A 19,147-nucleotide genomic window follows, 5' to 3' on the forward strand; every position below is an offset into this window, starting at 1 on the left:
ATCCTAACGAAAATCAAGCATGTATTCAAGAAATCATGTTTAATGTTGATTGAAATAAAAAACACAAAAATGCTTGATTAAATATTCATAGCATTTAAGAAACCAAATAAAAAAATTAAATTCTAAAAAGAATCAAAGATTTAGGGGTTTAATAAGTAATAACCAAAATCAAGAATTCATTAATAGAATCTTGCTTAATGATATATAAAAAAATAACACAAAAAAGCAAAAAATTGTAAATAAATATTTGCATCATTTGGAAAAATGTTAACCAATACCCTAATCTCTGAAATTTTTATTCATTGAAAAAGAAAAACCAAACCCCTAATATTCAAACTAAAATCAAGCATTCATTACATGCTTAATTGCTAATTAAAAATATATAAAAAACTTAAAACCTTAATTAAACATTTATTCTATTTAAAAAACAAAAACCTTAACAAGCATCATACGTCATGCTTAAAAAAAACAAATAAAGCCCTTAAATCAAAACATTCATGTAGTTATCAAATAATTCTTAATAAAAAGAACAAAAAAAACTCCTAATTAAACATTTATATCATTTAGAAAAGTCAAAATCAATACCTTAATTCCTAAAAAAATCATAAATCTATTCTAACTAAAAATTAAAGAAAAACTAATTGTCTAACCAAAGGAATAGAGAGAGATAGAGGGGTGGGTATGTACTCAGCACACTCAGCTTGGGGCCAGGGTGCTCACCGAGTGACTTGGCCAAACATCATTTGTGTCTGACTCAGGACTCGGCAAGACCCGGCGAGTCAATGTGATGACTTTGATTTTTTTTATATATAAAATTTCTAAATAATAAAAATATATATAAAATATTAAAAAAACAAAATAAGGAAACATGCAAAACTCATACGATTCTTCAAAAACTCACCACTCGGACGAGTTTCACTGGTTTTTTGGCAACTTCTGGTTTTACTTCAGATAAGAAATGGCTAGAGTGTTTGCTCGAACCTAGTCAATAGTTTGACTCAAACGAGTTTGCCAACTATGCCCTCATCCATTTGGGTCGAGCATGGGTGGTGCCCACCTTGACTTGAGGCAATGCCCACCTACAGTCGAGATCAAGGTGGGCACTACCCACCTATGCTCTGGGTCTGCCCACACTGACCCATTACCTTTGAGCTTTTTTTCTTGGTTAGGGTGGGCACGTGCCCATTGTATCCACCATGTGGCTCCACCCTTGCCTGTGTCAGACGATCCAAGAGTTAGTTCCTATAAATCAGGCATGTAGAACACATGTATGATTAGATTTAATGAAAACATGGGAAAACCCTTTAAAAGCCTATTTGGCTGGCGGTAAGCCAAAAAAGAAGGCAATATATATATATGGTAAATGGGCATGGTGCTAAATGAAACATTCTATTAGAATTCTAATATTTTTTTTGCAATTCCAACCCCATAGATATGTTCACTAAGATTGAATTACTAGAAATTGACACTTGAATCATGCATTTTTTATGGAAAAAGGGTATTTGGAGCCTAAAAAATTTATGAAAATTATAGACCATTGATTTTTGAAACCTTATAAGAACCTCTCCATGCATTGGAATCAAATGCTCAAAGAACTAATTCCTATAAAAAACAAACATATAGATTATATTTGTATGGTTAGAATTTCAAAAAAAACTCAAAAATCTAATAGCATGTTTCATTTAACATGAATGTATCACCCTATATATATACACAAATGTCAACACATTTAATAATTCACTCAAATATGTATTTTCCAGCAAATTTAAAAATGATAAGGTAATTCTATGAATTAATAATCACCAACAATTTTATGCTGGAGAGCACATAAAGAACAATAAAAACTTTAAAAAAATGACCGTACTGTACAAAAAATTGACACATTTCTTAAAATGCCCTACAATTTATGAAATTTGCCTCATGTCCAAATTCACAAATGCCTAACTTTTTTAGAACCTTTTTACCCTTTGCACAAGCGAACCTCTCGAGGTTCGTGCAATATATAGGCATGTTGTCCTGATCTCGCAACCTCTCACAAAAAAGTATATTTGCATGATTTTGTGATCCTCACGATGTTAGCATAACCAAATTTGTGAACCTCCTAGTACTAAAATTTGCGTACATTCGCATACGTACGGCTATTAAATACTTATATCTAAAAAAATTAAAATAAAATAAAACAATATGCATATATATTGTTTATATAGAACTAACCTTTCGACCTAACCGGAAAAATTGATGAGAAGGATACCGCAACTTCATCAGAACGGAGAAAAAAGATTTCACAAAAATCATAAAGGGAGAAGAAAAAAGATTAGGGGCTTAAAAAAAATAAAAGTAGCACCATATTTGCAATCTTTGAATAAGAGTGCGAAGGTCAAAGACACTCACAAAAAATTATATGCAAATATGGCCACAAATTTGTGGACCTCTTTGAGGATCATTTACTTAAAAGAGATTCACATAATAGCCTACGAATGTTGTACTATATATATGAAGGTAGTACCTTATTTGTGGAGATCGACCAAAGTATGAAGGTCAAAGACATTTACAAACATTAATAATCAAAGGTCAGAACACATTTGCGGACCTCCTTGAGGATCAATTACTTAACGGATATTCAAATGGTAGCTCATTAATATCATCTATATATGCAAATTTCGTACATTATTTGCGAATGCACGCAGATTTCAGTTATAGAAAGTTTGCAAAATTGGTTATGCAAACTTTGTAAAGTCCGCAAAATCATCGTGCGAATGTACTTTTTAGTGAGAGGTTGTGAGATGAACATTGTATCTATATATCGCACGAACCTCGAGAGGTTGGATCATAAGAAGTGTAAAAACAACAACATCAAGCATTTGCAAATTTGGATGAGTCAGATTTCAGAATTTATGGGCATTTTGGGAAACATGTTTTCCCGTACAGTACGTTCATTTTCTGAACTTAAAAATGCTCATGACCATAACAGAGAAATGCTAATGCACAAAACCAATGCCATTTTACCCTCGTTAAGGGCATAAATCAAAAGAGAGAGAGAGAGGCTTGTGGCTGAAAGCAATATTTTCTTTCCAGAAGTTCCATTATTATGCCCTATTCACTTTGATTCATAATTTTTTCTTTTTGGTGCACAGTATTTTCGTAATCCATCAAAATAACGATGTTGACCATCCCCATCGTTAAAACAGGCAGTAGTTCTGAGTGGCACGGCAATTTCTATAGACCCATTAAAATGCTCTACTCTTTGTATCACCTTTTTTGCTATAAACAATTTCAACACTAGAATAACAAAGAAAAACAACGCTTCATGTACTACAACAACCTTGAATAGAAAATCTATTTACAAGAAGAGTTGCAACATTCGTCAATATGAGCACCGTACAACGTCTGGTATCTCATGACTTTCAAGAGACACCCATTCAGAAAATGAGCATCAAGAGTTATTTTTACAGAAGATGCAAAATTAACCACACCCCTATGTCCTCACTTCTACTATATCCCCATCTTTCAACTCTGTGTCAGGTACTACAAGTTGGCCGTTGATAAATACCAATTTTCCCTCCTGTCCTATCCTTACCGCAATATGAGCAGCAGTGCTTCCTGATCTCATCCTCATGATCTCGCCATGAGGCCAGCATATAATGGCCACTTCATCAAGCACCACAGACTTTGATCCACCATATGAATAAGGCCCTTTCTTTGTCTGCCCAAATACTCCCTCATAGTGCATCTGCTCCTCCCACTTAAGCATCGTCCTTAGAAGATGCACCTTAAATTTAAAAGGACAAAAACATGCAGCTCAGAAACTAGTCATGAGATGTTATGACTTTTACAACCATGTTTACTGTTTCCCCCAGCCTCTATTATTAGTCTACCCTTCTTTCAACATATACTATCAGCCCTTCGTATCGGAGCTGTTTCAGGTCTTACACTTGTATATTAAGGGTAGAATGAGATTGCGGAATGTTTAGGACACACTATCATAAGCCATAACCAAGGGATCTTCACCGTCACATGGATACTCCGTTTTGGCTGCCGTTCCCTATCCCTTTATCTACAAGTCATATTCGAAACTTCACAAAAATGGCCAAATCTCGCATCCACAGCCATATCCATGAGACAGAGAATCTTGAGTTTAAATCCCACAGGGGTTATCCGCTGACCATAAAAAAGAAACAAAGACGTATACTAACCTTATTATTTATTCCAGCTTCCAGTGGAGCAGCAATTGCAAAACTTGGCTTCTCAGTGCGATATGGATCTGAAGTCTCTGGGGCGACTGGCTTTCCCTCATCAATGGAATATACAATCCTCCAGTATTCAGCCTCTTCTTCCACTGTTAGATCTATGACTTGAATGTAAGTTGATAACAAACGCTGAAATTGGTCTAGCTGCATCAGATTAAACAAAGCAGATACTATCAATCTCGTGAATTATAGCGTCCACTGATTCATCTAATTTTATGTGCTGTCAAGTATCTTAAATGAAGCAAACTTTTTCTTTTTTAAGTAAAATCAAGTTGTATAGATGGTGTGTTTTAAACACATTTATTGACCATTGGAAGTACAACCAAGTAAAATCAACTTGGATTTGGATAATTAGTATCCAGATTCAATAATATGGATCAGGCTCAATTCTGAACTGAACTTCATCCAACTTGACCAGACCAGCGACCCAAACGTGGATAAGTATCATCCAGAACCAGGATGGATCTCTAACCAATTTGCAGGCTTACCAAATTGGTAGGTGGCCCTTAATCTTTCTTTGTTAGGCTTGTGCTTTTTGACTAGTACACCAGGTTGGGCTTGTAGCTCAAGTAATCTCAACAGACTTTAGTTTAAATCACTACATAGGCTTCAAAGAGTGAATTTTGGAATATGAAGAGTTTAGGTGTTAATCTAAGATTTTGAAAACCTACATGTTTTTTATTAATGCTAAAAAATTAAAAACACTTTTTGAGGGTAAAATGGCAATTGCAGCAAACAATGAGTTCTTTAATTAACCATGAAAATATTTAGGTGCATTTTTAACCATTTCTAAAACTTAGGCATGTTTCCTCATTATCACAAATCATTTAGGCATGTGTTTGAAAATTTCCTAAAAGTTAGGTACACTTTTTAAAACATTTTTTACAGCAAAATTGCAATTGCAGCACACATTTAATGGAAACTTTGATGGAAGTAAAGTTTGGGTTTTTTTAATTAACCATGAAAAGTTTAGGTGTGTTTTTACAATTTCCAAAACTTAGGTGTGTGTTCTATTATTTCTAATAGTTTAGGTGCACTTTTGAAAATTACCCTCCTGGCACACCTCTAGAGGCTCATGTATGAAATGTTATCAAGATACTACAGCTTTCTGTACAATATGGAGATTGAATTGCATTTTCAGAATTAAGCAGTAACAAAGAGAAATATGCTCCAGGGTATGAATCTGGTGCATCCATCAACTTGTAGCAATAACACCATAGAATGATGATCTCTGGTACTCAATAGAGCAAATGTGCAACTCTTATGGAGAGTCCAAGCGACTGAACTTATAGCAAATGAAACAAAGGTTCCAGAAATTAACCTACAAGGTCCAGCTACCTCAGCATCCAAAAATGAAACAATAGCTAAAAGTACATGAAATGGATATGACAATCTCAGTACAGGCTCTGACATTTAAACTATGAACATTATACCATCCACACGATTATTTTACACCTTTGTAGAGAACCAACATATTGAGAAATTTGGGAACCACAAAATCAATGTCAAGGTACTTTACTGTCCCCAATATTCGCCTATACTCCAGTACTTGAGATAAGAAGGATGTCTATCATCCTCTCAAGGCAGACAACATAAAATTGGGTAGAGTTAAGCATATCAGCGTGATTTAGAAGATCAACTTCAGGCAATAGTTGCATGAATAATGAACCAAGGTACAGGACCTGTTAAATGTATATATAATATATATAATAATAATGTATTCTTTTTTATTTATTAGTTTTTACTTTTTCTTATTTTATTCTTTGTTTTTTGGCTGTTGAACTAGCCGTTGGGAGTGCCTAACGGCTAGTTGGACTAGTCGTTTGGAGTGCCTAATGGCTGGTTGGACTAGCTGTTAAGCACTCCTAATGGACAGTTCTAGCCCCTTGTATCTATATAAATGGGTATTCATCCTCATTGTATTTGCAAGCTTCTTGTGAGCATTCCTATTAATAAAATCATATTTTTTGTGTGCTCTCTCTTGTTCTCACTCTATTGTGCCTTAGTGCATTTGTATTGCCCATAGTTACTTGTGTTTTGGCTTATTGCCTATTGTGTTCTTGTGTATCTTTCTTTGTTGTTTGATTAGAAGACCTACCTTTTATTAACCTGCAGTATTTATATAGTAAATGAATTGCAGTTTCAATATTTCAGGACGTGCAGAGGATGAATCAGTGACAAGATCAGGCTCAATAACCACCATCTGATAATACCATTCAGAAAGTACATGATAGCTAGTGGTTCTAAACTCCTAATCAACTGCGTCAGGAAAAACTGTGGTCAGAATACCATAAAACGTGGATGAAAGCCCAAAGGTACGAGAATTCCAATATGTTCCACAGAGAGATGTCTGCACAGATTTTCCAGGTGTAATTCTTCATGATTGCATGGAGCAACTGAAGCTCAATCACCAGTTCAACAAAAGGTAAAGTCATACATTATTTGAACTTTAATGGTAAGACTGAAAATTCAATTGGCAAGTTTTACCAAATCCATAGGAAATAAAAATGGCATTTCTATATTTGGCAGCTGCCTAGCATTGCTACAATTTTTTTGACTCAAATGGAGCACTGCTAGTCACTATTCCTGCCACGTGCAGTTGCAAGCCTTAGAATTTAGGTGAAAAAGGTTTTTCATTTCTATTTAGCTTTTACCTTTTTAAAGTTGGTCAATAGATGACAGTGACTATACATCCACATCCATGCACATCACAACAGGAATCAATTCAACATAGATTCAGAAGTGTTTTGCCACTGTTATGTGTAATAGCAGGGATGTGTTAATATGATAAGAAATTGCCAAACCAATTATCATGGACTGTAATGATAACCACATTTACTCTATATTTCTACTTGAAGCTATTTGGTAGATAAACATCTAATTCACACCTTGTGATATATACCATCACGGCACAGTTTATATCGTTCTAAGCAAGTGCACCAATCGCCATGTCCTGGGGCGAACCACCACTGATCAGATGCCTGAAACAGTTATAAACATAATGTTGGATTATATCAGACGCTTGAAACAAAATTATGCCTGAAACAGTTATAAACATAATGTTGGATTATATCAGACGCTTGAAACAAAATTATGCCTGAAAGAGTTATAAACATAAAGTTGGAATTACTGTACGTGATATAGAGAAAATAATGATAAATGTATCATAATAATTAAAATTATTAGTACCTTGATAGAAAGAGAATAAAGGAGTAAGATATCTCTCATTCCAGACACAAACAGATCTTGCAAATATTGGAGACCTTAAAAAGTGTTTTTATTGCTTTATGAGTACCAGCATCTTTCTCAAATGAGATGTTGCAACCTTGTCAAATTACAATAAAAATCAGGCTTCACATACACTTCCAGATTTATGTCACACGGACATTGTTGAAGGATGGATGAGAGATGCACCGAACCCTAAGTAGAGAGAGAGAGAGAGAGAGAGAGAGAGAGAGAGAGAGAGAGAGAGAGAGAGAGAGACGGCTGCACAGAAAGCAAACTCGTTAACTCTATTAGGGCAGCTACTCTCTATGTTAAATAGAGAGAGGCCAAAAAGAATAAATTACATCTAAGTCCATTATTAAATAAAATTTCAAATAACCTCTAATCTAAGAAGGCTTAAACTTAAAACCACCTATTCTCAACACTCCCCCTCAAGCTGGAGCATAGATATCAATAATGCTTAGCTTGTCAGAACATTTTGAGAAATTTGGTCTAGCAAGAGGCTTTGTAAACATATCTGCAACTTGGTCTTCTGACTTTAGATATTTGGTAGTGATATGACCAGCTTGAACCATATCTCTTACATAGTGGCAATCAACCTCAATATGCTTTGTTCTCTCATGAAAGACAGGATTGTTCGCTATATATGTTGCATCCTTGTTATCACACATCATGGTCATAGGAGAGGAAACCTTCACCTGAAGATCATGAAGAACAGTACAAACCCACATCAATTCAGCAATTGTTTGGGCCATAGCCCGATATTCTGATTCTGCACTCGACCTAGAAACCACATTTTGTTTCTTACTTCCCAATAAATCAAGTTGTCTCCCAGAAACACACAGAATCCTGTGATAGATTTTCTATCCACTACAGATCCTGCATAGTCAACATCATAATAGGCCACTATCTCCAGAGTTCCACCTTTCCTGAACAATAACCCCTTTCCAGGAGAAGATTTTAGATATCTGAGAATCATTATAGCTGCATTCCAGTGTACCGCAGTTGGTTAGTCCATAAACTGGCTAACTTTGCTTACTGCTAAAGCAATATCCGGCCTGGTCACAGTTACATACAGTAGCTTCCCTACTAGGGAGCGATAGCTTTTGCTATCAACCGGTTTTGACCCTTCTTCAAACAACTGAACTTTATGGTCCATGGGAATATTTGCTGGTTTAGCTCCCAACATTCCCGTTTCCTTTAATAAGTCAAGAACATACTTCCGTTGAGACAAAACCATCCCTTCACAGCCCCTGATGGTATACCTATCGAGGCTTGGAAATGCTTGGGAGAGAAAGGTTTAGAATGGTTGACAAATCTTTTTAACTTGATTTGGCGAACAAATAAGATGCCTAATGAGTGGAGGAAGAGTACTTTGGTGCCTTTATATAAGAATAAGGGTGATATACAAGATTGCACAAACTATCGTGGTATAAAACTCATGAGTCATACTATGAAACTTTGGGAGAGGGTGATTGAGTCTAGGTTGAGGAAGGTTGTCATGATATCGGAGAATCAATTTGGTTTTATGCCTGGAAGATCAACTATGGAAGCTATACATCTTCTTAGACAACTTATTGAAAGATATAGAGAGAGGAACAAAGATTTGCATATGGTTTTTATTGATTTAGAGAAGGCATACGATAGAGTACCTAGGGACGTTCTCTGGTGGACAATGATGAAGAAAGGTGTTTCTCTCAAGTACATTAGTATAATTAAAGATATGTATGAAGGAGTAGTAACCAATGTCCGCACTTGTGGAGGGGTGACAACCAATTTTCCGATAACGGTTGGGTTACATCAAGGATCTGCTTTAAGCCCTTTCCTATTTGCGATAGTGATGGATGAGCTTACGAGATCAATTCAAGAAAATGTACCGTGGTGTATGTTGTTTGCTGATGATATTGTTTTGATTGATGAGTCTAGAGCTGGGGTTAATGCTAAGTTAGAATTATGGAGACAGACATTGGAAGCTAGAGGTTTTAAGTTGAGTAAGAGTAAGACTGAATATATGGAATGTCGGTTTAGTAAGCAACGAAGTAGTGATGGGAGTGTAGTGAAGCTTGGTGAGCAAGATATACCGGTGAATGATTATTTCAAATATTTGGGATCCATCATTCAAAAGTATGGAGAAATTGATGGAGATGTAAATCATAGGATAAAGGTTGGGTGGATGAAATGGAAAAGTGCTACTGGAGTGCTGTGCGATCGTAGAATGCCATTGCGGTTGAAGGGAAAGTTTTATAGGACGACTATTAGACCCGCTTTATTATATGGTACGGAATGTTGGGCTGCCAAGAGACATCATATTCAAAAAATGAGTGTAGCTGAGATGCGGATGCTTAGATGGATGTGTGGAAATACAATAAAAGATAAGATTCGGAACGAAGAGATACGTAAGAAGGTAGGTGTTGCACCCATTGAGAATAAGATGCGAGAGAATCGTTTACGGTGGTTTGGACATATTCGGCGAAGGCCTAATGATGCTCCAGTTAGAAGGTTGGAGAAATGGGAAAATATATTAGTTAAAAGAGGTAGGGGTAGGCCTAGGAAGACTTGGATGGAGATGATAGGAAAGGATATGAATGCTTTGAACCTCACCGAGGACATGGCGTTGGATAGAAATGATTGGAGGAAAAGGATTCATGTGGAAGACCCAAAATGAATTTCTTTTTTGGTTCATATCGCTGACCCCAATTGTTTTGGGATGAAGGCGTAGTTGTTGTTGTTGTTGTTGTTGTTGTTGTAGCTCCCAACATTCCCGTTTCCTTTAATAAGTCAAGAACATACTTCCGTTGAGACAAAACCATCCCTTCATAGCTCCTGACAACTTTTATACCCAGAAAATATCTAAGTGAACCAAGGTCTTTTGTAACAAGTGTTTTTGAAGATGAGCCATTGTGGCTTCAATAGCTTTCACATCATCTCCTGTAAGAATGATGTCATCCACATATACCACCATAACAACTATGCCAGAGTTAGTTTTCTTGATAAATAGTGTATGATCTGCTGCTGACCTATTAAAGCCAAAGCGTGACATCACTTCAAACAACTTTTGAAACCATGCATCAGGACTTTGTTTCAAGCCATAAATCGCCTTTCTCAATCTACACACCTTCTGACACTCCCCCTCAACCTCGAATCCTGGAGGTTGTTGCATGCAAACAGTCTCAGATAGATCCCCATATAAAAATGCATTTTTCACATCTAATTGGTACAAGCTCCAACCATGCCGAACAGCTACTGAGAGAACAAGACAAATGGTACCCATCCGTGCAACAGGAGAAAAGGTTTCAAAGAAATCAATACCATATGTCTGAGTATACCCTTTTGCTACTAATCTGGCCTTGTACCTTTCAATAGAACCATCAAATTTGTACTTTATTGTATATACCCATTTACATCCAACAATGTCAGCATCTGCTGGGGAATCAACTAGATCCCATGTATGCTGAGATACTAAAGCATCCATTTCTTCTTGCATGGCCAGCTTCCAGCGGTTATCAAGTTCTGTCTGTTGATAGTTCAGAGGAATAGTTTCAGCAGATAAGGCTGAAATAAACGTTTTCATCTGATTTCCAATTCTGGCATCAGAGACAAAATGAGATATGGGATATAAGGTACATTGTCGTGTCCCTTTGCGTAGAGCAATAAATCTGTTATCATCATCATGAAGATCACTATTGTCAGTAGAACTTGCCTTAGGGAAAGAAGAAGATGAAGGCACTTGCAGAGGTGGAGCTCTACGTACATATACCAATGGAGGATCATTAAATCTTGAAGAGGATGAAGTTTGGTTTGGTAACAAGGGCACAGACTCCAAAGGAAAAGGAGGTATAGGTAATGGAAAAGACTCAGTTGGATCAACCTGCAACGGGGAACCGGTACTAGAGTAATATGGAGTGGATTCCAAGAAAGATACATCCGCACTAACATACTCTCGGCGAGAAATAGGATCATAACATCGATATCCCTTTCGATTTTTGGGATAACCTATAAATATGCATTTTGTAGCTTGAGCAGCTAATTTATCACGGTCAGGGCCAAGTTTGTGTACAAAACAAACACATCCAAATATTTTTGGTGAGAAAGAAAAGAGTGGGGCATTAGGTTTTAGGATATGTAATGGAATTTGATCACCCACAGAAGATGAAGGCATGCGGTTGATCAGATAGCAAGCAGTGGTAATCGCATCACCCCAGTATAACGCAGGAACATTAGATTGAATCATAATGGTCCGGGCAACATCAAGCAGGTGCCGATGTTTTCGCTCATCCACCCCATTTTGTTGAGATGAATAGGCACAGGAAGTTTGGGGTAAATGCCATGATCTTGGTAAAATTGTAACAGTCCTTTTGATTTAAACTCAAGAGCATTATCAGTGCGAACAATCTTGACAATAGATTCAAACTGAGTTTTTATTTCAAGAATTAAGGATTTGATAATACTTGGAACTTCAGATCGTTCTTTTATTAAAAACACCCATGACAACTTAGAGAAATCATCAACAATAACAAGATAGTAACGACACTGAGTCTTAGTAGGAATCTTACTAGGACCCCATACATCTGCATGAAGAAGTTCAAAAACTTTATTACTAGACTGATTCTGACTCGAAGGGAACGAACTTCGATGATGCTTGCCCAACTGACATGCTTCACACTGAAATGATGTAGTGGAAGGAATTTAAGGAAAGACCGAACAAAGCTTTGACAATGAAGGATGACCAAGGCGACGATGCCACTGAACAGGACTGAATGAGTGTTCCACTGCAGCATGAACATTACCCACTGGATGATGTAGGTAGTAGACTCCATTTTCTTCATAGCCTTTACCAATCTTCTTCCCCGTCAGCAAATCCTGAAAATGACAACCCATTGGATCAAATATTACTCTACAATTTTGTTCTTTTGTAAGGCAACTAACAAAGAGTAAACTTTGAGGAAAGTTTGGAGCATGAAGAACATTTTTCAACTATAAGGAGGAGGATATAAAAATATTTCCCTGACCAACAACCGGGGAGGAACTCCCATCAGCTAATGAGACTCCTCGATGAACAGTAATATCCTTTAGATCTGAAAAAATAAGTGAATTTCCACACAAGTGTCTGGATGCACCAGAGTCAATAATCCACTTACTGTCAGTCGGATGAAGATGATTTCCTATTGAGTAGGCAACACCAGCTACAGGAGGAGTGGAACTCAATGGGCGAAGAGCTATCAGCTCATCATATTCAGCACAACTGAGGGTAATACTGTCACTTGCAGATATATTATCATGTACATTTGTTGCCTCGAGAGTAGTAACATTCGCTTTAGGAACATATGACTTTGAAGAAGAAGAGGTTGGCTGACCATGTTTATCCCAGCCACGATCTTCTAAATGTCCAGATTTTCCACAGAATGTACATTGAAGCTTTCCTCTGCCTCCCATACCTCGTCCACGACCTCGTCCTCTGATATTTTGAATATTTCCACGCCCATAACCAGAGGAGACAACTAGAGCAGATGACTGGGTCACAGACTGTGATTGTGGAAGAGAGATCACAGGCTGTGATTGTGGAAGAGAGATCATAAGTCAACTCAGGCAATTGTATGCATCAGCAAGAGTGGGTACATCTGATCCAGTCAATATTTGGACTTTTGCAACAGAGAATTCTGAAGATAAGCCTGTAAGAAACCGAGCAACCATAGTCTGTTCTTGATGATCCTTCTGCTTCGAACAACAAAGAGGCCTGTGAGCATTGAGTCTTTCAAACGCAGCTTTTACTGATGCATAGTACTGGGCCAAGGTCTGATCTCCCTGCTGTAAATTATATATCTCCTGTTCGACTTGCAGGATACGACTCACATCAGTCTCTTGTGAATACGTATCTCGAAGATTGTCCCACATCTGTTTGGTTGTATTATAGTAAATTAAACCATCTGCAATATGGGTTTCAACACTATTCACGATCCATGACATAACTATATCATTATCTTCATCCCAAGTAACGTATTTTCCCACCTTTTCAGTGGGTTCGTCTTCCAACAAAATATGTTTTCTACGATGTCCATACACCGATATCATAAAAGTTCTGGACCACCTGGCATAGTTAGTTTCATTCAACCTTACAGAAGAGCTGTACGAGAAGGGATTGGCAAAAGCCTTATACTCTCCAATATGTTAAATTTTGGAATCACATTTCAAAGTTTCACCCATACAGAATATTTAATTCTATTTCTGTAACGCCCCAAAATCATGGACTTGAAACCTTTTATGAAAAAGGTTAAAAGCTTTGAAATCAATCATTTATCAGAGTTTAAAACAGAAGTTCAGCGGAAGATCAGGTTCAAAACAACAAGTCCCTAGACCTTGAGCACATTACAACCAAAAGCAGATTCCCCCTTACAAACCGATTTGCAGTTTAAATATATATTTTATTGAAATGAAAAGAAGAACCACATTTTGGTAATACAGTTTTAGAAATGCAGAGTTATAATCAAAAGAGATGCTTTCAAAGAAACCTTATACCGCATCTATCAAAAGTATCCTAGGAGCGCAACGTCAGGAAAGGGCATTACCTTGAATGCATCGCGTCATCATGTCATCGCAAGCTGTCTCAACCTGTTTACCACCTGCCCATGAAAATGGGTCAGTCACACAACAGACTAGTAGGGGTGCAAAGGACAAGAAAGAGCAGAAGCTGCAATAAGTAAGATAAACGCTAGCTCAAGCAAGAACAAGCAAGACTAGCAGATCTAACCAAATGTGCTGAGGAGTAAGCAAAGCTCTAGTAAAGCAGACAGCTATGTAAAAGAGCAGGAAGGATCAGAGTGCTGAACAAACAACTATAGCAATCTCACAAATATAATGGGTGAAGAGTAACTAACTCTATCCACCAGCCAAGCAAAGCAATTTCATAAGACAGGTATTCATAACAACACTCGCAATACATACAAGTACCATAGGATGACTCAGTCCGTCGATAGGTGATTACATTAATTGTGAGACACAAGCTATTGCATCACAAGCAATTCATAAGCAATACAAGATAAGCAATCAACTAGTATGAGAAGCTAGTTATTACCAAGCAAGGAACTGCGTAAGCAGTTTAACCAACAAGGGTAACACCTTGACGGGCGTACCTAGCTTAACGAATAGCATACCTAACTACCGAGTTAACACGCAAGCAAGCAACGCACGTCACAACATGCATATCTCATGATCATGTGCATAAGTTATATCTTGTCTCATTACTGAGCAGACCGTTGTAGGTACGCACAAGGCAAAACGTAGAAACAACCGAGATCGATTCGGAGGTCCATTGTGCTATGTATTTTATTATACCCCGAATGACTGACTGAGTCCGCTTCCTAAAGGGACAGTCTGTGACCAAGAGAGTAAATCCCCAAAGGCAAACAAAGGCCCAATGGATGCGCATCCGTACTTCTGCAGAAGTGGCCCGAAGGATTTCCCCTAACCTCCGATGACTGAGGAAGGTCGGATCTTTGCCCGAGATTGCCATATATGACTGTCCATCGGAGTTTTGTACCATCCATCCTCTCTCTTGATGAACCATTCCGAATGAGCACGACGGAGGGTTTCTTAACCGCCGTCCCATTCTCATGCTCTGGTCTTTCAACCCAATCGAGCATCTTGCCTGTGAAGGCGCATGATTATTATTTAGGTGAGTTATACGCGTCATTGCGCGTTCGAGGCAAACACACAATTCATATCTTACTCACAGCAGTACGCATCGTAACTATTCACACATACAATCATGATGAAAAGGGGGTCAATCCTCAGTGAGGGTAGAAACATCACTCTTGTGATCTCAAACACATGCCATTGCATGTTCGAGGCAGACATAGGCCTCTCATCCTACTCATCGTAGTACGCAACGTACCTGTTCAAAAGTACAACCACGATAAGAGGGGTATGGATCTCTCGCAGGAAATCCCAATGCTTCTACTTTATAGAAGCATGCAGTGAAGTCATTCCAGTTCCAACTGATCGTGCTCGGGTCCTTTAGACAATCGCGAGCAATCGGCCTATTAGGCGAAAATCAATATAATAGGATTAGCTTAATGTATCAATACACGTTTAGAGGTTCTTATAGATCTCTCGTTCTGCTCTCGTAGCCCAAACATATCGTATGTGACTAAGGGTACAACTACAAGAGGAGGAAACATGGATCCTTCGTAAGAGATCCAACAATACCTTCACAATGGAAGGCACTACAATCTTGGTTGAACCAGAAAGCCTACAAACTAGGTCTCGTATCAAAGGTGAGGTAACGCCGATCTAGGGATGGCGCAAGTACCTCGCTAGGATCCCCGCCCTACTCGTGCACAGGATCCTAAACAGGGTTATCTAAGTCGTATCCAATAGGCGAACTGAGGTTGTAACACATCTATCCCGAATGCATCGATTTGGGAGATCTGGCCGCTATCACTTTACAAGCTATACATTCCTGAAAATAGGATCGCACCTAAGACATCGTCTTTGGAGAACTGAAGTGCATAAGTGTGTCGAGACCTTTTAAGATAAGTGAAACGATATACACTATACACTCGAAGCTGCGCTCAAGGAGCGCAAGCTGACAAGAGGCAAACTCGTGCACAAACCAATACAAAGGCAAATCGAGGGGCAAGACTCGATGAGCGAAGCCGCATCGCGAGGGTAGAACGCTAGAGGTACTCACGGGGTATGAGATCATACCTCGATCATCGTAACGCACAAGCAGGCAACTACGCAAGCAACTCGTGAGGTATAAGATCCTATACGAACTACGCCAGTGTAAAGGACGACTCACGAGGCATGGGGTTGCACCTCGATAGATCGATAAGCGTAAACAAGTGAAGAAGCATACGACAACAATGGAATACATGAATGAGCAAGGCATATGCACGAAGTGCGGCAACAAGGTAAAGACAAACACATACAAAAGATAAGGGCAAGAGCAAGCACGACAACACAGGAAGGTAAAGCGCGAGAAGTAAAGCAGAAGCAAGGCCATGGCGCATAAAGCGCGGGGCAACAAGTAAATGCAGGAAGTAAAGTGCAAGAACGTAAAGAAGGACCAGGATTTTACATCCTGGAGAACAAGACAGACATAAGCAAGTAAATGCCAAGGCGCAAAGCGCGGGGCAGCAGAAAAGTAAAGTGCGGGAAAGTAAAGAGGACAAGGATCGCGAAACCGCGTCCTTGAGTTAAAAGACATGGAATGTAAAGGCAGAAATAGAAAGCCTAGGCACATATAGCGCGGCGGCGACAGAAAGGAAAGTGCAGGAAAGTAAAGAGGACAAGGATCGCGAAACCGCGTCCTTGAAGGTAAAGACATACGTATATATATTATACGTATACATATATCGTCCTCTTTTAGTTATCTTTCTTATTTTAGCATTTATCAGTTCATTGTCCTTTCACGCAAGAATCCCCTACCTTAAGGGGTTGCGGGTCCTCGTACGCATGCAGCGTAGGCAAAGAAGAGCTCGAGCCACAGAGGGCGAGCTGGATCCACCGTTCAACCTGGAGATCTTAGAACATTAGTATATGCCATATAAGAGAAGAGAAGCAAACACAGCAAGGTCTCCTGCCTGCAGGAGGCAGATGCAGGAACTCTGCATCTTGCAGACAAGGGTGCCAGAGGCAGGGGCCTCAGCCCTGCTTGGCAACAGTAGCAGAGGCAGGGAGCAGGAGCTCCCTGTCTGCTTAGCACAAGGAAAGGCAGGGGAGGGAGCAGGGGCTCCCTGCCACACCTGCAACAACAAGGCAGGGGGAAAACACCCCTTGACAGAGCATGAGACAGGGGCATAGCCCCCTGTCGGCAGCAAGAACAAGGCAAGGGGGTAAGGCCCCTTGCCGGAGAACAATCACAGAGATGCAGGGGGCAAGCCCCTGCTCAAAAATAGGAAAGCAGGGGGGCTTTGCCCCCTGCTGGCACAGTGCAGGAGGCAGGGGGGCAGAACCCCCTGCCGAGAAGGAACAAGAGAGCAGGGGGGGCTCCGCCCCCTGCTGGGCCACAAATACAGGGGGAACTCCATCCCCTGCAGGCAGGCACAAGGACAGGGGGACAGAGCCCCCTGCCGAGGAGCAACAAGCAAGCAGGGGGGGCTCCGCCCCCTGTCGGGAGAACAACGTAAGGCAATGGCAGGGGGACGAAGGCCCCCTACCAACAACAGGAAGGGCAGGGGGGGAGCGAAACCCCTTGCCGACAAAACTAATGGCAAGGGGACGCAGAGCCCCCTGCCGGCAAAGCGAAAAGGCAGGGGAGGCTGAACCCCCTGCCGGCAAAGCAACGACGACAGGGGCTCAGTCCCCCTGTCGATCGATACAAAGAGGAAGACAAGGGGTTTAACCCCCTGCAGAAAGGAGCTCATCCCCCCCCCCAGTCGTCTAACGGCAAAAAGAATGACAGGGGGCGGAACCCCCTGCCAAGAAGAGCCAACGACAGGGGGCCCAACCCCCTGTCGACCCAGAACAAAGGGAGGCAGGGGGGGTTTTGCCCCCTGCCAACCGGCGGCGATGACAGGGGGCTCAGCCCCCCTGTCGATCTACCCAGCACACAGAAGAGAGAGAGAGAGGAGGGTTATACCTCCGAGACCACAGCGACGGGGGAGGAGCTGAGTGGAAGAGGCGCTGATGGCTCCGACGTCAGGGTCCCGACACAGCCGATCGCCAGACAGGAGGAGATCCCGCGTCATCGGGGCTGGAAGGACGAGGCCACCGGACGGAGGGTGGCGGCGCTGCTGAGGCTCCCAGGCTGCCGAAGCGTCTGCCAGACGCAAGGAGGAGCAACAGAGAGGGGGAGACCTGGAGCGAAGCTTGGGGGCCACTGGGTCGCCGGAACTCAGAGAGGAGGCGAAGAGGTGGCCGCAGGGAGGATCGTCGGCGGCTGAGGACGCCGGCTATCGAAGGTCGGCGGCTGAAGGGGAGACAACAAGGGGAAGAGGGGTGGTCGGCAAGGCTCGAAGGTCGCCGGCGATTCGTCGGTGCTCGAGGTCGCTGGGGACGCAAGCGACGAAAAGCTCCAACGACAGGGGCTCTCGCGCAGTCGACTGGGTCACGGGTGGCCACCGAGGAAACCGAGGTCGCAGGCGGCGGCGTCGAGGACCGGGAGTCGTCAACGCCCAGGGATCGTCGATAGTCGGGGAGGCGGTCTGACGGGAACGCTCGCCGGCGTCTTTGATCGCCGGCGGCAGCGTGAGGGGCGGGAGATCGGAGCAGAGGAGAGAGAGAAGGGGCGAGGGTTTTACCCCTCGCCCGAGACACCTGCGTCTTTTTAAAAGACGCAGGTTCTCGAGAGTTCGAGAACCCGGGTCCGGGTTGATCTCGGGTCCGGCCCGGATCCGGCCCCGACACAGGGGTCAGACCCTGACTCGTGTCCGACACATGGCGGGCACGTGTCTGACACGAGTCAGACGCAATTTTTTTTTCATGGTCTTTACAATTTCAGCAAAAAAAAATCAGATTTACCACTTGAATAACAGGTTTTATAATCACAGCAGCCACACCAGAGATAAAATCTTCACAAACTTCAAGCAACACATAAAATAGCGTGTGACAATCATGCATCAACCAGAAACGACGACCAATATCTATACTCAACACAGAATCCCACGGCAATAAAAAACTTTCACATAAACAAGATATTTTTCAACACAGCAGAGACTCACGCTTGCTGCTTCCAC

General features: G+C 40.8%; 1 protein-coding gene across 1 annotated transcript in view; it reads right to left on the reverse strand.

The window, feature by feature from the left end:
- Positions 1-3,304: 3,304 nt before the first annotated feature.
- Positions 3,305-19,147, reverse strand: part of LOC149845215 (uncharacterized) — a 186,085-nt gene continuing 170,242 nt past the window's right edge. Inside the window, exons 16-18 of the mRNA XM_089995614.1 lie at positions 7,136-7,228; positions 4,194-4,391; positions 3,305-3,769 (exon numbers count right to left, since the gene is read on the reverse strand). Of these exons, the coding sequence (XP_089851740.1) occupies positions 3,476-3,769; positions 4,194-4,391; positions 7,136-7,228 (585 nt within the window). The 3' untranslated portion in view covers positions 3,305-3,475. The remainder of the gene's footprint in view (positions 3,770-4,193; positions 4,392-7,135; positions 7,229-19,147) is intronic.

The sequence above is a fragment of the Nuphar pumila genome, chromosome 2 (genome assembly GCF_984573655.1).
Source record: "Nuphar pumila chromosome 2, dmNupPumi1.hap1.1, whole genome shotgun sequence".
NCBI lineage: Eukaryota > Viridiplantae > Streptophyta > Magnoliopsida > Nymphaeales > Nymphaeaceae > Nuphar > Nuphar pumila.